Source organism: Lissotriton vulgaris, chromosome 6, assembly GCF_964263255.1.
Source record: "Lissotriton vulgaris chromosome 6, aLisVul1.2, whole genome shotgun sequence".
NCBI classification, from domain to species: domain Eukaryota; kingdom Metazoa; phylum Chordata; class Amphibia; order Caudata; family Salamandridae; genus Lissotriton; species Lissotriton vulgaris.
This window is the reverse complement of record NC_141694.1, coordinates 982,278,400-982,300,276: the sequence shown is the minus strand read 5'-3', so window position 1 is coordinate 982,300,276 and position 21,877 is coordinate 982,278,400. Positions and strand designations below refer to the sequence as shown.

Below are 21,877 nucleotides of genomic sequence, written 5' to 3'. Positions count from 1 at the left end.
CGGGTCTAGCCAGCGCTACATATAATCTTTCTAGATTTACCTTGTAATGCAACGATCCTCTGGTTAAGCGCTCTGATACCTCTGGGTCTAGCCAGAGCTATATAAACTTATCAAATCAATTAAACTCAAAACTGGTTCCCTTGATCACTGCGACCTGAGCAACATGGCTGATGTCCAGTGGAGCTGCTAGACAGCTATTAAGGAGATGGGCCCTGATTTCCCCCAGACCGTCACCTACCCAGACGGACATTGGGCACAGTTCCTCTTCATCTGCCATCTAATGACTCCTTCCTTCTCTTCCGCCTACGAAATCTTGCAACATTATTTTTGTGTACTGTACCTTTCTATGCTCTTGTAACTGATGTAACTTTTATTGTAACGATCCTAAATGTAAAGCGCTCTGATACCCTCTTGGATCAAGTTTGCGCTATATAAAACTTAATAAATAAAAATAAATAAATAAACAAGGTACATGGTCTTGAATCCCTGCCATTCCACTCGACCACCCTATTTAGGTGGTATCCTGAGGGCCCTCCAGGGCTCCAGCTTGCATTCCATATCCACTGCCCTGCAAATATATAGCTTACAAACACTGGGGCCGACGGAGAGGAACTCTGGGGGCATGAGAACTTAAGCGATCTGGAGCTGGTGGAGAATCATTTTTTGAAAGTCATTACCATTCTCCGTTTAGATCTTGGTCTCAGATCGCTCACTCTCAGTTAGACTCAGCCCCTGTTGTACTGGAGGAGAATTGGGTCCTTTGAGGCACTGGTGCCCTTTCATTCGGGCTTTAAATAAATCCTTAATGGCCCAAGGGATGGTGGGATTTCATGGTTGGGCTATATCAAACGCTGTCCAACAGAAATTGGGTGTGTAAACCTTTGGGAGCATCCTTAGTCTGCATGCAGTGTCTCCAAGCTCCCACTTAAGAGGAAGTACTGGAACTCTGTGGATCAACGGCTCCACAGATCTGCGAGGGTGGGTACCCTGACTGCAGCTTCTTTAGAATTCAAGAAGGCTTACTGCTTGGAAGCCTACATGGAACTCATTGAGCCCCCGTTCGCTAGGTCTCTGTTCATTAAATTTCAGATCGGGACGTTGCCGCTCTGCACCATTACTGCGAAGTGGCATCGCCCTTTTTAAGAAGTTACCAAGAATTGCCGATTTTGCAGAGACCACTGAATGTATTGATCATGTATTATTCTTCTGCTCACAATATCATGCCTCTAGGAGGGCAATTATCTTGCCATTGTGCCACAACCTGAGCGTTAGGGACATCAGAATTGCTGCAAGAATACTTAAGTCCAATCCCTCCCAATTGATTGCTTTCGCTGTCTACCACTTTTTACACTCAATGTAGAGATGTCGACTGAAAAGCACTTTTCATGGTACTCCTACCCTCCCAACCTAAAGGTATTGTTTTTACTTCTTGTATGCCTCCTCCAAGACCGCTATAGAGGAGATTGGCACTGGTTTATCCCCTTGACCATCACCAACCCAGCCGGACATTGAGCACAGTTTCTCTCCGTTCTCCCTGTTTTGTCTCCTTCCTCCCCCTCTCTTTGACCGGTGGAGTCCAAGCATTATGGCCAACACCCGGTGGAGCTGCCAGACAGCTGTAGAGGAGATTGGTCCTGGTTCTTCCCCTTGGCCGTCACCTACCCAGCCGGACATTGGAAACAGTTTCTCCCCGTCTCCCTGTTTTGTCTCCTTCCTCCCCCTCCTCTGACGAATTTACCTTAACACTGCTTTTTAATCCCATGTTTGATTATGCTTTGTAACAAAATGTAACTTGTAACCTGTAATCCACTAATCCTCATGTAAAGCGCTCTGGTACCTATGGGCCTAGCCAGCGCTATATAAAACTCAATAAATAAATAAAATAAATAAATAAATATGCACCTTGCCTAGTTTAAATATGGACCAATCATTAGCACAACAAATGAAGTTTAACTGTTTTCAACTTTGTATGGCACTTGTATGTTTGTTTTATCTTTGCCTTTTTTGGCCTTCTATTATTCAGTGTAGATCTTGTACTGTATTGCATGCGCTTTTTTGGCAATCGAAGAAATAACGTTTTTTGCTTGCAATGTGCTAGCTTCATATGCTGATGTGACATAAGGGGAATCCATGTTATCATGCTTACATGATATTGTGTCCTGTGCCTCGCCATTTTTCATAAGTGCAACTATACTCAATACCACTAGTTGGGTTCCGCCATTGGCAAAATGTGTATCTGTATATAAAAATCCAAAATAAGTAAATAATAAATCTAGGAATGGTGTGTCCTCAACAGAAGACAATTCCACACACAGCACAGATATTGCCCTTCTGCTCAATTATATCATTAAGAATGCAAAGAACAAATACACAGATGACTAAATATGTACCTTCTGCGATTAGATTTCTTTCGAATTTCCTCTTGATAGCTGCATAATTCCTTGCTTACTTTGGCAATTTCACTGAGTGCCTATACAAGTAAGGAGAGGTTATCACTTACGAATAGTAACATTTTGAAAAGTACATAAGCACTTCAATCCAACAAACTACTTACTTGATTCAGTGTGCCATTTTCCTTTTTGGATGCCTTTGAATCACTGCAGCTTTCAGATACTTCATGGCTTTCACAGACCAGGTAGTCCACAGAGAGCTCATGCGTTTCCTTTTTTGATATAGTTGGGAGATTTTTGTAGTCCTTGTTGGATAAATGACTGCCTTCCTCGGCGGTGCCACCTTGCAATGAGAATTCTGAACACGGGGAACGTAAAGAAAACTCCAATATTTTAGCCTGAATTGAATCATCTCGAGTCTTTCCATTACTCTCCCGCCTTAACTTTACTTCCTGATAAAGCTGCAAAAGTACAAAGTAATTATGACATTAGGAAGAAGAACGAATAATAGCAAAATTACAAACTACCATAATCAATCAACTCAATGTGGTTCTTGCAGGAAATGGAGCATTTTCGCTGCTTGTAACTGTGGGGTTCAGGAGAACAATCACTTAAAATGTGCAACTCTAAACATCCAGTTTAGAGTAAAAAACAATAATGAATGAACATTAAATGAATAAAGGAAAAAAGAAAAGGAAAAAAGTGAGGAAGCCTTTCAATCCAAAAGCACAATATTTTCAATATCAAAGGTTATTATTTATTACACATAGTAAAAACCTTCTAAAACAGTTACGCTCAAGGTGCTGGTATACAAAAAACATATCACAAACCAGACAAGTGGCAAACAAAAACATTACATGTTACACTAAAGGAACAACATACACAAAAATAATGTGTCCTTAGATAATTTTGGCCACAAAAAGCGGCGACGGCGTTTCCACCGCTGTGTTACTACACGGTCATCTTCAGGACTCACAATTCACTTGAGCGTTAGTAGTCTGTATAAAAACATTCGGGCCAATTATTGATTGATGGTCGTCCACAGGAATTCTAAAGGTATATGCCACAAGCGTAGTTCAACTGTATCATAGACATTTAATCAGCGGCTGTATCCAAGTGCTCGCGAAAGTCGAGAGAGCTCTCTCGACTTTCGCTTGCACTTGGATACAGCCGCCGATTAAATGGACGAGAACTATGGTGGACTTTTGACACTATGGACAGACTTAATTAAGTGTCTATGATACAGTGTGCCCCATTTGAACTTCGCTTGTGGCATAGAAAGGCTGAGAGAAAGCAATTAGACATTTTTTCTGGAATTACTGGTTGTCAGCAAGTTGTGAAAGAGGAGGTTGTCTCAATTGAAATTGTATTATCATCTCGAGTGTGACTGGGAAATAAAACAAGTTAATAATGGGGGATGGTGTGCATATTATGGCATGTGTGCTTTGAAAATTACCCACAAGCATGAAACGTACTCCCAGATTGTGTGTTTAAGTTATTTTGCATGTAACATTCCCTGCAAAAAGGCCACATTTTTTAGCATCAATTGATTTGAGGACTTCTTAAATTGGACCTCTCCTAACTGAAATCGAAACTCTACTTTTTGGAAGTTCCATGAACTAGAGAATTGAGCACCAGAAACAACTACCCTAGGCTAACCCTTTTGAAGCACGAAACCAGAATATGTTTTTTAAACAAGTCCTAATAAGAGAGAAGGTGAATAGTGAGTGACTAGGATCATCAGGAACAATAGACCCATACCACCCCAATGTTTGATAATGGAAGCATAGGGTCTACGTAGAGGACCAGTTTCCGACAGGAAACTAACTTGAGTTCTTCATATAGGATGTTCTATTCTCTCTTCTCCTGACACTAGGTGGGTACATGCTGTAAGTTCTAAAGCAATCTCTTTAATTGACCCTGGAGATGCACACATACAACCCCATAAGGAGACAATAACTTACTGCAGAAAAGGGTGATGAGAGGGAAGCAGATATACACAAACAAAAGATCAACACATTGCTTGTCTCATCCAAATGCATGATAAAACACATTTTCACTGGAAGAAAATGAATGGGTGTGATTTTAGGGTAAGGAGCACAAAACACTGGTCCCCAAAGGGTGAATGTTCTCACGTATTAGGCTCCCTCTTTTCAATCTATTCAACTTTGCCTGATGGGCATGTAGTAGTGTTTTGAATGAAGGCAGAAGATCAGCAGTGCAGCTGAGGAAGTTAACCTTCAATTCAATCTGGCCACACAAGATAAAATTGGAAAATTATCTGGCTGCTGCCTTCAAGAAACAAGCATTTGCAATGCAATAGGTCTCGCATTTACATTATTTTGAGCTATTGACATTGTAAATGACAATGTTTTTTTTTTTTTTTCTTTTTTAACCCCTCCCTTGCTGGTGACGGAACCACTCCGTCATCAGCCGCGGTCGCGCTGTGCTGATGACGGAGCGGTTCCGTCATGGCCCGCTCTGCACGCCTGCGCGGCGCGGATTTCGCGCCTGCGCTGAGCGTTCCATTGAGCGGGCGGGGCCATGACGGAACCGCTCCGTCATGAGCACAGCGCAACCACAGCTGGTGACGGAGCGGTTCCGTCACCAGCATGGGCGCACCGCGCGGCCCCCCCACCCATTTAGCACTGCGGCAGTGAAGGGGTTAAAACATAAATAAAAGGCATTGTCCTTTACAATGCCAATAGCTTAAACGCTTGTAAATACACAACTGTGACGTCACTACTTTCGGGTTGTCAGCTGACCAACAAATAAGACAAAACAGCACTCTTTCTGGTAATATACATCTGTACATTCCACTTCTATACAGACAAGAGCTCCCACTCGCCAGATGAATGCGTGTAGCAGATAGCAAGCGCTACCATGCCAGCGTGAATAACTCTTCCAAGCCAATGTTATACTCTGCGTATAGCTGCATAAGAAAACAAGTCCCAGAACGCAAAGAACAAATCAACATGGGACTGAATGAACTCCCTGTATATGATATGGGATGAGTATGTTTCATAATAAAATCAATGAGCAATATTCACCAAAGCCTCTTTGCTAACAGGTGTGCCTGCCAACACAAACGCTACATTTGAATGTGAAACTCTGATCCACTAGTTAATGGCAAATACATAAGGCTAACAGAAAGAAACAAACACTGTGCACACAACACAAGGGCATATTGGCAAAACTTTTAACTGATCTTCGCGACCCAAAATAGTTTTACTGACATGGATTATCAGTATATACAATTTGCATATTATCTGTTGACGGATTACCATATACATTTTTATAAACACGTTACTCATCCTTAAACGTGGGTTAAAAGTTAAAACTAAGCAAGAGTCAATCGTTTACCAATTCAGCTACAGATGAAAGAAGTTTTGTGAACAATTTGGAGACCCGTTGCGCTTCGCCCTCTTTACTTTTATTATGCTCATTAGCAGAACGCTTCTAAATACACCAAGTCCCACTTGACTGAGCCCATCCAATCCCAGAATGGCTTGCAGGTACCGGTACTCACGTTTAACTTTTCACGCAGTTGTAGATCATGTTTGTAGCCCCGCAGCGGCTGGCATGCCCCCGCCGCTGTGCTGCCCTTATGACCGCACTGTATGTGCTGGCAGGCTGCAGACACCGCATCTCGAGCGCCCGCATGCGCCCTGCAGAGCCCGCGCTCCCATGCAATTACAGGCCAGATAGCAATCCTGCTGTCAGGCCTGGGCCTCAGCTGCAGTGCTGGTGGCAGCCCTTCCTGGGCACGCCCCTCCTTTCCCTCTCAGCCCTCCTGGGTCGCACTCGTCGCAAGGGCTCGCTACTTGTGTTTGCTGGACGCAACATCTCCCTAACAGGACAATGCAGCGCCTTTGCAATTATTATCCTCCTTAGCCCCTAGTTGTTGCAGTTGTAATGTCCCACATGAGTGCCAGCTGAGGGAGGCAGGCACGCCAATGACTCTTCCTGCAAATGGAATATAAATCGAGCTGCAACGTGAAACTCCTTTCCATAGCTTTCAGTTTTGCAAAGAGGTTAATTAATACATCTTGCGTTTTGCGTACAAATACATTTATATATGAAATAAACACAGCGGGAACCGGGGCAGCGCCCCAGGTTAGCTGAGGCCGGGCTATGACAACCGTAACTTGTAATCATATATGCAGCCTATAGGTAAGAAATTCAGTCACGACAGCCGGAAAGCAGACAATCCAGTCCGGATGTGCTGGACGAAAAGGAGACAGGGTATAAACATAAAAGCCTCAGTTTCAATCGGAGTCCACCGTTTTACATAAATGATGATGCCAGCTAAAGAAAATGAGGGGCGGGGCTTCAAGTCACCTTCTCAAATCTCCTCAATCACAATAGCCCTCACAGAGCGAGCAGCGCATCCGTGCTGCAACGCTAGGCGAGACCTAAAAATGAAAGACATCTATAGAACCATACTTAAAGGAGATCCTGAAGCACCTCATGTTCAGCTTTACTTCTCATCATGCCCCAATATTTACACTAACCATGGACAGACAAAAGTTTTCTTTGTAAGATGTCTGTGAGATTATAGTCTTATTTAAAGGCACAAGTCTGCTATGTCCCTCCTTTGTACCATCTAGCAAGGAATGCCACAAACTGATTAAAAAGAAGCATAAACTTGGCTTCACAATCAGCACACATTTACCATCTGATTACACGTTATATTCATATTTACAATAAAATTGCTTTATAATGTTTACAATAGTGCAACTTTACAAATAGGAAAGCAAATGCACGGAGGCATGCAATAATCAATGAACATGAAAATGGAACCTGTCTTCCCTCTCTGGGTCGAATTGTGAGTGCCCCGCAGGGGAGGTTCATCCTAATGGGCGGAGGTGCGTCTCCCCGCCTGCTGCGAGCACAGCAGGTAAACACAGATTAATAAAATGCCCATTACCATTTTATTATTCTGTGTGCCATTGGCCTGTGTTGTAGCGCAATTGTGAGGGAGGGGGCAGGGCTGATTCCTCCGGATTGCAGGATGACATGGCAGGTGTTGTGCAATGTCAAATTGGCCGGCTGTCTACAGCCAGACAATCTGACATGCGCCTTTCCAGCAATACAAGCACTGTAAAACAGCTGAGGGATTGCAGGCACAGGCACTAGCCTCAAAATGAGGAATGAGTTAGCCTGCTCTAACCATCCCAGGAGCTGCTCCAATGCTGATATTAGCTCCAAAATTGGTTGGATTTGCTGCAGGAAATTAAACATCTTCCTTCCCTTTCTGGCTCGAGAGACTCCAGCCAGCAGCATCTCAGTGAGCTTTTTTCCATGCCTCACCAATTTAAAACATTTGCCCCAGAAGAAATGTTTCTGCATTTTACACGTTTCTAATTTAAATTTGATTCGATTTCAGACCCTCTGTGATCCACAACGCCTCACATTTAGGACACACATTCATGATTCAGACAAGCCCGGTTTTGTGACCTCAGTCGTCCCTCATTGCGGTGACAGTGCCTGCTTTGTAAACCAAACATCTTTGTTTGTGGTCCACTGGTCCACTACAAAATGCAACTCCCTGTAGACTTAAAACGTGACATAAAACATTCTGCCAAAGGATCTAATCCCTCATTTGCTATCGAATATACCTGCACGTTTTACCCCAAACATGCTGTAGCAGCCGGACCACTTTATGCCCAAGATTTGTGACAGTTTGCCCCCCAGCCATCCCCTCAGTCTCCCGTTGAGAATATCTAGTGTCCATAGTTATCCGGGTCCCCAATGAAGTCCATAGAGATGCTTCACATTGCTCCTCAAAACCATGGGAAGGACTCGGCGTACAAGACGGGTCCACTGGCAGGGGGCCCTTACTGCACCCTAAAAATAGCACCTGATCTTCAAATTTCCTACTAAAACAGATATCCCACTGAGTGGACATGGTTAGACTGGTCACCTTTATTAGTTGACCTCTGAGGGCTGCGACTTCCCTGGGGTTGGTGATGAATGAGGGTTGCACGCTTCTGAGAATGAAGATCCTCGCAATAGACTGACCCCCTGAGTAATCACAGCTATATCTCTCTCTGTACTATATCTCTGTACATATATTTAAAAAATCTGCGCCGAGTATATAATAAGCTAGTAGCCGTTAATAATGAAAATCAGATTACTCATTGGCGCCGCGTTTAGTGGAATGTGAGACATGTAGGGGAGCGGTGAACAACTGCGGGACCCGAATAATATGCAGCCCAGGAGTTCAGAGATTGGAGAGTCCTTCCCGCTAACGGTACCATTCTGTGACATGGATACCCGAAAGCGAGAACAGGACGGGATGCTTGACAGAGCGGGATGCATGCCTCTTGTAGGGAGTGGGAGGTTGTGCAGCAGGTATCAAACACAGGTGCTCCTGACCAAGGACCCCCTCTAGTCGCAGGCACTCCAAAGTGAAGGTGTAGTCAAGGAGGACAGAAGCGTGCAAAAGTGTCAACCGAGGAGATTTGCTCATCATTTAACCTCTGCACAAAATGCATTGGTAGAGACATATTTTATTGTTTTAAATGCCGGGATATGGAGGACGTTGGGGTGGGGGGCGGTAGGGGGTTGTGAGTGAGGGCAGGTGTTGTCTCAAAAGTGACAGACGGTGTCACCTCTCACTCAAGAGCCAGAAGGAACCACAGGTCCGGGGCAGTCAATGACAGCGGTGTCCCTCTGAAGAGGGAGAGGGCGAGAAGCAGGTGTGCGCTAGATGAATGTCTTCAGTGTGAACCTCTGGGTCCGCTCCACCAGCACGCATGAGATCATCCTCAGAAGCACCTGTGGAGTATTCTACACTCAAAAGCTGGTCTTATGCCCTGGGCACAGGTGCCGCTCGAGTCCCAGACACCTGACACGAGGTAGCACAACTTTATATAGAACCAAACCCGCAGCCAGGGCCGGCTTACTGGATGCTGACTTCGGATGCAGTTTTTGGTTTTAAAAGCAGCTGCTTTCGCGTTCCTGTCCTCCAGCAATTTTCAGGCAACCATAAAAATGTCAAGATAACTCTAGTGATTAATACTCTTCCTGGAAAGAGATCGGAGTTTTATCTAGTGGAGGTTTTGAATCATGGTAAAGTAGTGCAGAAGGTTAATATGCCTGCTGAAAAGAATGTTTACCATGCAAATCACAAAGTGCATATAATGTAAATAGGCCAGTGGGTTACTGCTTTTGTCAGAGAGATCAGAGAGATCCTTTTGTTACTTGTAGTTTATAAGTAAAAATTCTAATACAGAACTGTGAGGTATTAACTGCCATTGAAGAGCTGCATGCAAACAGCAAGGTATATAGATTAGGGTGCTATGATTGTTCCCCAGTATTTCATGATCCTAATATTGCAAAAAGCGTTCATTTGGGTAGAAATCAATTTTTATCATTAAAGAGAACACCCAACCATGTTGTTATGTTTTAAATTCTGAGTTTGTGCTTAACATAACATAACACAACTGAAGGCCCTATACCAAAACTTCAAAAAGCCGTTGCAAATATGCAAATATGCTAGAAGAAACTGGGGCCAACAATTGGATATCAACAAAAGAAGCAGAATTTTTACAGGCAAGAAACCCTAAATCACCATATTTCTATTCCCTCCCAAAAATGCATTAAAACAAGACTCCACCAACAGAACTCCCTATCGTTTCAGGTACTGAGTCAATCCTAGAACCAATAACACCATTTGTGGATTTCTTTCTATGCACAATAGTTCAAGGCACATCAACCTGCCTGAAACACATGAAAGATTTCCTAACACACCTCAAAAACCAAACCCTCAAAAGGATGTAACAATACAGAGCTTTGAAGAAATTCTATTCAAAGAAGATTGGCATTTCAGTACACCTCTGCATTTTGTGTTAGAATGTTGCAGAATTGCCTTGACTGAGAATTATTTCGAGTTTGAGGGCCAATACCTGCAAACCCACTGGACTTCAATGGGCAGCACTTTTGATCCCAGCCTGGCCAGTCTCCAAGTTAGCTCTTTTGAAGATAAACACATTTGGAGTAACTCTAATACGCACAAAGAAAGAATCTTAATGTGGAAATGAAACATAGACAATATCCTGGTTATCTGGAAAGGTGACCTGAACTCCATAGACCTTAGTCATACAAAAATCCCCTTTGGGTAAACACACATACAATAATCCACACTTACAATAGGAACCCTGTGTCACCAATGTGAAAACAATGAATATAGAAACCATGAGATCAAGTCATCAAATGGACAATACACATTTATTCAATATATTGTGATGTACAAAAATTAAAAACATATGTTAAAATTCACAATACCTTTCTAAAAACATTTAATCATACAATATTGCAGAAACTTAAAAAAGTTTTTTTGGTCAACTGGCTTAAAAAACACAAGTATCTTGTGGCAGCAACTATACAGAGTTGGGAGAACAAGCAGGAAAATAGTTCCTAGTCGTGAAATAGACCACTAAATCTTGTATGGATCAAAAAAACAATGATTCTGTATATTAAGAGATATAATCATCAATAATCATTGCCCACATAGATTTGTAGTGGGCCTTCCTTGTTAGAGCATCAACGTGTTTCAGTGGGTGCTATATTATGACCATCACCTTCTTCAGGAAAAACACAATAGCTCCCAGTAAAACACAAATTCTGTAATAAAATAAAATAAAAAGCACCAAAACACAATTTGACATGTCCACTGATCCTCCATCTCCACACACATCATCAACACATTGGTGACATTAGGGGTTTCCACAGTTACTAGAAAGTGACATCCATCCATACATCAATAGTGTCCAAAAGACACTGTCATACCAGAACTGCAATTACCATGGGTAGAATCCACCAAATAGGGCTAAATGAGCCTCAAATTTGAACCAACATGGGCAAATCTCTATTTCTTGCTCCGATGAGTATCTCTTAAAATATACCACAATGTTTTTATTAGACTTATGTTTCCGTGATATTCCTAATATCTCACTATTATAAGATATTGTGGATAGATTACCTCCTTACTTTGATCAACTTTTATTTCAGACCATGACTTGCCATCTGATTATAAATAAACGGCACAATCTGGTTGACTATAGTTATCCAGCACCTATTTAGGAAAGAGAAAATAGTCCTCAAAATAGAAATCGGTTAAAAAACTCTAAGTTTAAATTACGACAATCCAATAATAGATATTGCCTCCAGATCATCGGTCGGAATGAGGGGTAGTCATGGATAGTTTTTTTTATAAAAATCCAGTTTGTCTGAATATCTATTGTAAAGAGGAGAACAAAACTGATGCTTTAGTGTTTCATGTGCAGCATGTTGTAATTGCTCATTAACCTGCATCCATTCATTACCTTAAAGTGTTTTGGTTATTTCATCTACCGCCCACTTTCAGTCAGTATAATCACGTGGGTAGTGTGAAAGTCTCACTCCCATTCTGATATCTAGAAAGAAGTAGTAGATATTGAACATCACCATCTTCAGTAAAATGATACATTATGTCCAGATCAGACATCACATCATACTAAATTGTCCCTCAATATAAACCTATAACTTCACAGTCTTCATCTATAAGACATACAGAAGAATTTTATGAATATACATAGTCAAAAAATCGTCTAGATATAATACCGATCATTAGATCCATATTTAAAGTAAATTCCCTACAGCCCGATATACGTTCCATACAAAGGGTATAACCTCCCCCTATTCAGCAGTATTGGTCCATCCTAGAAGTCTTACCGCTATTCAGCCGTGAGCAAGACGGGGTATACACCTCCGTCAGTAGACACAATTACACTGGAAAGGCCCACCGTTTTTAAACCCTCCAGCTAGTGACGTAATTGGTCCCGCTCTGAGAATCAATCTCAGCTGCGTGAGTCACGTGACACGCTCTTCGAAAAAACGGCCGCCATCTTATAGTGGAGGAATATGGTTGAGCCATGGTACGGCGCAGCCAACTCCTAAGTTTTCGGTATTACATATACATGAAATTCCACTCAAAAAGCCACATGTATATAAATATTCCGACTCTACAAGCAGAGAACAACGCACAAACAGCCAGATTCATCATTGTCCCGTTTTGCGAGTCCTTAATAGCGATTATTAAGGAATCGCTATTAAGGACTTGCAAAACGGGATTCATGTAGGAATTGCAAAATAAATTGCGATTCCTACAGCTTCCTTATTTGCAATTAGCAAATTTCTAATCGCAAATAAGGAATAACTCCCCATTCATTCCTATGGGCCTAAAGGCCCATAGGAATGAATGGGGAGTTATTCCTTATTTGCGATTAGCAATTTGCTAATCGCAAATAAGGATGCGATTGTAAGGGTGCAGGGGTGTCTAAAGGACTCCCTGTAGTACCCCTGAAATGTGAATTTACACTGATGTTGTGCACACACATGTCCAAAGGACATGTGTGTGTGTAACATGCAACTTAGAAAAATGCATTTAAATGCATTTTTCTAAGTTTTCGCTATTTACCACGAGGTTTGACTTCGTGGTAAATAGCGGTCCTAAATTGCGAATTCGCAATTTTTAAATGTTTCATGAATAGCATTTAAGGAATCTCTATTAGAGATTCCTTAAATGTTAATCCTCGCAAATTTGCGAATTCTTTATTAGCGATTTTTGCATTTGGGATGATGAATCCCAAATGCAAAAAATCCACTCGCAAAGGGCCAGATTCTCAGATTCCGGCCCTTTTGTGAGCGCATTTCGCTTGATGAATCTGGCTGTAAATGTCTCGACTATTCGAGTCACATACCATGCATATAGAAAAAACAGGCCGCCATCTTATGATGGATATATCTAGCCAGGCATTATTTGAATGTTACCGACTCTACGTTCAAGTGACCACGTGTTGTAGATACCAGCTGCATAAGTCCTGTGGCAATCGCTTAAAAAACATGGCCACCATCTTAAAATGTAATGCATCGGCCATGACATTACTAAAAACTATCCAATGTAGACGAATTTGAATAGTTTTTTACGTTTTAGGTCCATACTACATGGACCTAATATGTTCTCAAATAACAGATTATAGGTTAGGTCATGGCTATTAATGGAGGAAAACTACTATCTGTACCCATCCAGTGTTCATGACTAATACTACATGATAGATATCTATTAACAGAAGTTATTTTGTAGAGCCCAGATTCCTATATTTAAATGACCACATTTCTACCTTTTATGAGGAAGGTGTCAGACTATACTTAACCCTTGATAGAAGTAGAGACATTCTTTCATAAGGCCTCTATATTTACTATAAGTATGGAATAATTTTCAAAATGCCCCTATTACTCAGTCCTATTCCTTACTCAAGTTAAAACAGTTTTTTTGTGTTTTCAGGTTTCCCCTATTAACCGGTCCCACTCTTCCCTCGAGTTAAGACCATTTCATACAGTATTGAGGTAGGATATATACCACTGTTCTCCAGACCAGGATTTATTGAATGGCTGAACACCCATGACAATTAGCTGAAATTCACATCTACAATATATAAAACCACACTTGACTTTCTCAATGTGATGATTTTTTAGGAAGACATGACCCTAAAAACAAAGACCTATTACAAACCTACAGCAAAGAACAGACTCCTTCCATTGAATAGCTTTCATTCATGAACATTACGAGAAATTCAACCGTAGAGTCAATTCCTTAGGATACGTCAGAACTGTAGTAATCTAAAGGATTACAAGAAACAAGCACAAGAGCCAACACAGAAATTGTCAGAAAAAGAATATCCCTAGTGGATGATTGGAAAATTTTGTATACGAGCGAGGAACCAGGGTCAAGATAGTCTTCTCGAACCCTCACACAGAACCCAGGATGAAAAGGTCCTTTCCTGTGTTACCATACCACTTATTGTTCAGCCTCGAACTACAGCAAGAAAGCTGTGAACAGACACTGGAACATTTTACATCTAACAATCTTAATTGGCCAGAGTTCCAGTTCAGTTCATTTTGTCTTTATTTCGAATAAAATTCATAAAAGACAGCATACATAATATAACATTAAAACATCTTCAAATAAGCCCCCAAAATGTAAAAAGAATGTGTCTCAATCGACATACAATCATTTCATAATAATTAATTTAAAAGGGTTTTCGATTTCTTTGCACGAATCAGCCACACCCACCCCAAAAATTTGGCTACACAGATCACAGATATTTCAATACGTATATCACGTAATTTCAACAGGGCTTCACGATTCCCCCCACAATTCAAGGTTTTGCAAATAGGTTTCAACCATTTCAGTCGGGGCGATCGATATGCTGGGCATGCGAAAAACAGATGACCAATACTTTCTACCTGGTCAGGACAAAAAAAGCATTTATTACTTGCTTTCTTCGCCCACTTTGCAGTGAAGGAGTTGGTCGGCAAAGTACCCACCCGAAACTGATGATACAGCTTACGGTCTAGGGTTTTGCAGATCAAGTCCCAATAGGGCTCAAGGGACGGTGTTACCTTATGTGTTAAAAAAAGTCCCGTTAAGCTGTTGTCTGACGAAAGAGAGACCAGTGCAGATTTCTTTACAGCCCAGAACTGATCTTTAAATTCTTGTTTAGATGGGAACCTAGAGCATTCCGGATGTAACCATAATTCGGGGAGGCCCATTGAATACAAAATTTGTTTTACTTCCCGGAGCCATGGGATTTTGTGAGCACCCCACAATGATTTGACCTCGCCCAATTCATGAGCGAAAAGACTAAGCTCTGGGGTCGTCCAAAGGCGACGTCAGAGTGCTGCGAGACGATACTGCGCCATCTCATTCAGAGGTCTACAGCCTAGATCTAAAAGCAATGGTTTTATTGGTGATGATTGTGGAAGCCCCACCAGGTTCCGCAAAAACCTATTCTGTGCTGTGGTTAGTGACGACAAGTCTTTGTAACCCCATATGTCCGCTCCATACAGGGTAGCAGCATTGGCCTTGGCCTCATAAATTTTTACCGCTGGTATAATGCGTTTGGTCAAGGTTTTTTTTTGTTCCTGCAATAAGCACCCTGTAAGGCGAACAAATTTAAGTATTAAAACCTCCAACTGGGGGTTCCAGGTAAGTTGGTGATCAAGAGTCACGCCCAAATATGTCATGACCTTGACCTGTTCAATTGGGGCACCATTTAATGTAACCGAACTTTTAATTGGTTTGTTTTTGTTAAAAACCATGAATTTGGTTTTGTTGACATTGATCTGTAGGTCATTGTTTATACAAAACTCAGCAAATCTATTCAGGGCTACCTGTAACCCGCTCCGGGTTTTAGAAAGGAGCAGGGTGTCGTCGGCGAATATTAACATGGGATATTTTGAGCCCCCCAGGGTAGGTGCGTCTGTTTGCATATCACTAAAGAATGCAGCCACCTGGTTTATAAACAGGAGAAACAGGGTAGGGGCCAACACGCAGCCTTGGCGCACCCCTCGTTGAACTGGGAAGCTGCTGGTCACCTGACCCTGTTTCCCCCATCTTACCTGGGCAAAATTATCCTCATGTAAACGCCTGACTAGCTCTAAAAGTTCAGGTGGGAGACCCATGAGTCTGAGGGCTTCCCATAGTTTTGCCCTAGGGACCAAGTCGAAAGCCGACCTAAGATCAACAAAGGCGGCATAGATGACCCCACCGCCCAAGAAAACCACCTTCCAATACAGCATGGTGAGTCGGAACACCTGATCTAGGGTGCTGGTGCCTGATCTAAACCCTGCCTGCATGGGGGAGAGTATGTTATTCTGCTCGATCCACCCCTGTATTCTTGCCAGGGCCATTCTTGATACAACTTTTTGGATAGTGTCGATCAGGCTAATGGGGCGATAGTTTTTCGGTGATGATCGATCCCCTTTCTTATAAACTGGAAGTATCTCAGCACCTTTCCAGGATTGTGGTACCCTTGCCCCTGCTGCGATAGAGTTTGCTAGAGTTGTAATATATGGAACCCACAGATCAAGGTTCAATTTAAAAAGGTCCACTGGTATGGCGTCTAAACCTGGGGCTTTACCAGACTGAATAGAACCTAGGGCGTGTACAGTGTCTGAGGTGCAGAAAGTAAGCCTATCCCCGTACGGTATTGGTATTATCCCCACTATGGGCTCGATTGCCAATTCCTGTACAATATTTGTATCTTTAAATTGGGCGGAAAAAAATTCCACCCAATCCGTAGCGGAAACATGATTTACAGGGGTTTGGGAATCCGAATCCCTGCCCCATCTAACTATCTCCCAGAATTTTACTTGGTTAGACGACTCACAGGCTTTGAGAAGATCTAGCCAGTACGAATCGTCCCAGTCCCTCTTAGCTTCCCAAAGGGTGTGTTTATAAAACTGTCTAGCTTTCCTGATATCAGGGGTTATTCTGGTTTTAACAGCTGCTATTAGTTTGCTGTGGGCTTCTCTGCAGTTTTTATTATACCATCTTTTGTGTGGGTTGACTTTCTGATTTTTAGATGGCCTAGTGAGAAGTTTTTTGAGAGCCGCAAAACATTTCTCGTGGAGGTCAACAGTAATGGACTCTACCCCGCCATTGGGAGATAATGCAGTCATCCTATTTCTTGTGTCTAGGACCAACTCCTCTATTTGACAGATAAGCTCTGAGTCAGCTATGACCCTTGACCATTTGACTCGTCTTCTGTTGTCACACAGGACTAGGTCTGATGTTATACAAGCTGTTTCTGTTTGGGGGACACCGAATCCAGGAACCCTGAGCCCCAGGGAGAGAGGATTATGATCACTCTCTGGCCTGGTCTCTATTAGCATATCAATTACGTGTGACCAGGATTCTATATTGACCAATATATAGTCAATGCGACTTGCACTAATCCCATTGTCGAAGGTTGGTTTCCCCGCCTTGTCAGACGGACTACGGCCATTCACTGCACGAAGCCCCCATTCCAAGCAGAGCCCCAGCCAGTGGAGGGCAGCCTCCGTTCCCCTAACACCCTTAGTTATAGCTAACGGGGGGATATTCCAGGCGGTGTCTTCATCAATCCCCACATCCTCAGCTAGACTCAGGATGGGTTCGAATGAGCAGTTCAGATCACCAGCCACTAAGACAAGATGATCACTTTTATACTCATTCAGGAGATGTTCCAGGTCATTAAGAATGGGTTGCTTCCTCCCACCCTGACAACCTCGGGCATAGATGTTAATTCTATCAACCGGGGGTCTACAACCGATTGTGAGCCATTAAGCATGTGGGTCTTGCACTGCAGGCCACCTAACAAAACCAGACAAAGAACTACAACCGAATTATCACCCTTGAATGGTCTTTAAGGAGACATACAAATTGCAACTCCATGCACGTGATCTACATGATCACGTGCCCTTATCGACTCAGGCATATAGGCATGACATGCAGAAAGATGAAAATTTGCATAGGTGAGCATCGTAGTAACATCAGATGCTGCAAAAGTACAACAAAAATGGGTAACCACTACCTGACAACTAATCCTACCAAGCATGATCTTGAGTGGGATGTACTGGTGACCCTGGATGATAAAATAGATGCAGAACAAGTTCTATTACAGAATTATCAACGATGGGTGTACCGCCTATGTACCTTTAATAAAGGCCGTAATAACAACATCCCTTGGCTTTCTGTCACTAATCACATGGAACATGTATTTGAGCTACACCTCCTTCTAAGTACTATGCAGTGTGGACATCTTGAAATACTATCCATCGATTTTTCCACACTTTTCCCTTCAAGCGGCTATAAAATGAAAGCTTAACAAGCAATAGCTGCTTGCTGACTTATATCGCTCCTTGTACTGTTTACAGCCATGTTCTCTCCACTACCCCCCTCTTCCAACCCCCTCCCCTGAATACAGTATACACACACTTGGTACCTGGAACAATACCTTGTTGCCACCCTGTCAATCAACGCCCCGTGAAAGCAGTCTGGACGATCATCACCACCTGAAAACTACCACTGAAGACATCATGAAGACCATGAAGAACACCCACTCAGGAGCTCCCACGGACCCCTGCCCACCGCACATCTACCACAGAGTCGCCGAGCCATTGCTCCCGAACTAAGCCGGACCATCAACACTTCCCACAAATCCGGCATCTTCCCCGACTGAAGCGGGCAGAAGTCAAGCCACTCCTCAAGAAATCCTCAGCTGATCCAACAGACCTGAAAAACTACCATCTCATCTCTCTCCTTCCTTTCGCAGCCAAAGTCACCAAGAGATTTATCAACGCCTAGCTGACCACCTTCACCGAAGAGAATGCCATCCTCGACTCCTCCCAGTCTGAGTTTTGTAGCAACCACAGCACTGAGACTGCCCTCCTAGCCACCACCGATGACATACCCATGCTACTCAAACAGAGCCACACCGCGGCCCTTATCCTACTAGACCTCTCAGCAGCCTTCGACACCGTCTCACACCGCACTCTCACTGCCAGACTCCACGAAGCCAAAATATGAGGTACAGCCCTCGACTGGATCTGCTTCTTTCTCTCCAGCAGAACCCAAAGGATCAAACTCCCTCCCTTCCTCTGAACCTACAGTGATCAACTGTGGAGTACCCCAAGGATCCTCACTCAGCCCTACGCTTTTCAACATCTACATTGCCCTCCTCGCCACCATCATCAGGCAGCATGGGCTCAGCATAGTATCTTACGCCAACGACTCCCAGCTCATCCTCTCTCTCACGAAGAACCCCGAAGACACCAGACTCTGCTTCCAAGAAGGAATGAAAGACATCACAGCCTGGATGAGCTACAACTGCCTAAAACTGAACTCGGAGAAGACCGAGGTCCTCGTCCTTTGACCCTCCCCCACGGCGTGGGACAGCACCTTGTGGCCCCCTGCTCTCGGAAATCCACCCACGCCAACAGACCATGCCTGGAACTTCAGCATCATTCTAGACTCCTCCCTCACCATGACCCACCAGATCAACGCCGTCGCCTTGACCTGCTTCAACTCCCTCCGCATCCTCTGAAAGACCTCCAAGTGGATCCCCATGAATACAGAAAGACCATCACCCACGCACTAGTAACAAGCAGACTGGACTACGGCAACGCACTCTATGCCAGAATCAACAAAACCCTGATACACAAGCTCCAAACCATCCAGAACACCATGGCCGGACTAATCCTCAGGACCCCACGACACGAGCACATGACCTCGCACCTACGAGACCTCCACTGGCTTCCCATCGAGAAGAGGGTAACCTTCAAGCTCCTCACCCACACCTACAAATCCCTCCACAACATCGAACCCAAATACCTCAATGAAAGAGTCTCCTTCCACTTACCCAAGAGGAACCCTTGCCCAACCGACCTCGCCCTGGCAAAGACCCCACGCATCCACAGAACCAGAGCAGGAGGTAGAGCCTTCTCCTATGTCACAGCAAAGACCTGGAATGAGCTCCCAGTCAACATCTGATGCTACCCCACTCTGAACACCTTCAGGAAGAGACTCAAGACCTGGCTCTCTGACTGACCCGGAGTTGCGCCCCCCCCCCCCCCAGCGCCTTGAGACCCTCGCGCTTTATAACCCCCTGATAGATTGTTGTCTTTTTCAGTCATAATCTAACCAGACAAAAACATATGTGCCCCACTTTAGCTTTCCCCTTCAATTCTGTTTTTCAATTTTATTATAAACACTTTTTTTCTGATGTAATAATTTTGGATCAAGATTTTCTTCATATTCATCAATATTACTACCAAGTAATTACTTCTGCTGTCTTCACTCAAGGGAATTCCTTTCTCTTTCTGGGGGCCATTTCGTAGGGAGAGATCGCCCTGATGGGAAATTTCAACCTTACATGGGACCCAGGACTGACAGCACCTATTCCCATAGATCTACAACTGGGAGCTTCCCTAAGGTCCAGAAACAAGTAAATAATTCCATTGGCTTAGTAGATGAGTAGAGAACCACCCACCCTAAGACTAGGGACTATACTTTTTCTCACACTCTCACAACACATATTTGCACCTTAATTATTTTTTCATAAGTCAATTCATAGCTCACACAATAGTGGAGGCAGACTTTCACCCCATCACACTTCCTGATCACACACCAGTAGTGTTGATACTGGAATGAGATACCCCAAACACAAATCTTGCAGCTGGTTTTTCCTGGGTCCCTTGTTAGGGATCAACTCTTCCGGGATGAGATCCGTAAAACTATTTGAGAATTCTTCCACATAAACGACCCACAAGATACTAATTTGTCAAATACATGGGACGCCTTCAAGCAGTGGTAAGGGGGAAATGTATCTCCCTGTTGTCCACCCTTAAGAAGCAGAAATCTCTAGAAAGACTAGCACTTCAGACTGAACTCCAAGGGGCGGAACAAGCCTATAAAGAGATCCTGACTTTTAGCCCTGCAATGGAAAGTTACGGCTCTGAGGGGAAAACTCAATGCAATTTGCACCAATGGAGTAGAGTTCACTTTGCTATACCTTAAAAGAAATTACATATGACCAGGTTAATAATGTGGGTTCTCACCTGATGCTGCATCTCAGGGCCAAACAAGAGAAAGAATACATTGGACACATTTCCTGGGAGTCTAGGCCTCTGGCTGCAGCTGGGGAAGATAAGTCTAGGGCTTTTAGTGCATTCTATAAAAATCTTTACCCTTCTGACCCCACAGTTGAAGAAGCGCAGCTGGACTACTCGGCCGGAGTAGACATCCCTGAGGTAAAAGCGGACCACAGCGAGGTTCTAGAAGACTCAATAAGGGATGACGAGGTTCAGGCCGCTGTCAACACCATGAAACTCCACAAATCGCCAGGGCCTGATCGGTTTACAGCCTTGTTCTATAAAACCTTTAACTCCAACTTGGTTACCCATCTCACAGCCCTTTTAACTACATGGGTATAGCTCATGCCGTGACCCCCTCGATGAGCAAAGCATTAATATCAGTCACCCCACAACCAGGAAAGGACAATCAGTCTTGTAGCTCATTTAGGCCCATCATGCTGGTAAACCTAGACACCAAGCTGTACTCTAAGATACTAGCCACTAGATCCGGATCAGTCCGTTTTTTTTTTTAAAGGCAGGCAAACACGCAACAATCTACGAAGGCTGGTCCACCTAGTTAAAAAAAGCTACTAAAAATGCATTTTGGCTGTGCTATTGTTTCTGTTCGCTGGGAAGGTATCCAACCTCTTCCATATGAAAGCTTGCGAAAAAAACAGATTTGTTCAATAAGGCCTAGGGAGGGATTTCTAAACATATCAAACACTCAATAAACTTGACATTCCTTGACATGCAAAGTACTTCAGGGATACTCCATGTTGGCATTTTATAAGGATTTAAAGGCCCAGCCACCCAGTTATCTATATTAATTATTAATGTCTGTTTTAACTCCCATGGCTCAGGGTTTCTAGAAAACCTGGACCAGTTGATTCACCTCTTGGAAAAACAAATAACCCAGTACCAAGCTTTGGAAATCATCTTGCTGAGGGATTTTAACATGCATCAACTCGGTGAGGACGGTGTAAGGCTTAGGGGTTTCAATGACTCAGTGAGATTCAACACCTTTCTGAATTTCTTCACCCTTG

At 43.3% G+C, this 21,877-nt stretch overlaps 1 protein-coding gene across 1 annotated transcript in view; it reads right to left on the bottom strand.

Moving 5' to 3' along the window:
• The window catches only part of KIAA0408 (KIAA0408 ortholog), a 124,859-nt gene that overhangs the window by 72,463 nt on the left and 30,519 nt on the right, over nucleotides 1-21,877 (bottom strand). Inside the window, exons 4-5 of the mRNA XM_086927016.1 lie at nucleotides 2,555-2,851; nucleotides 2,391-2,470 (exon numbers count right to left, since the gene is read on the bottom strand). Coding sequence (XP_086783142.1) covers nucleotides 2,391-2,470; nucleotides 2,555-2,851 — 377 coding nt within the window. The remainder of the gene's footprint in view (nucleotides 1-2,390; nucleotides 2,471-2,554; nucleotides 2,852-21,877) is intronic.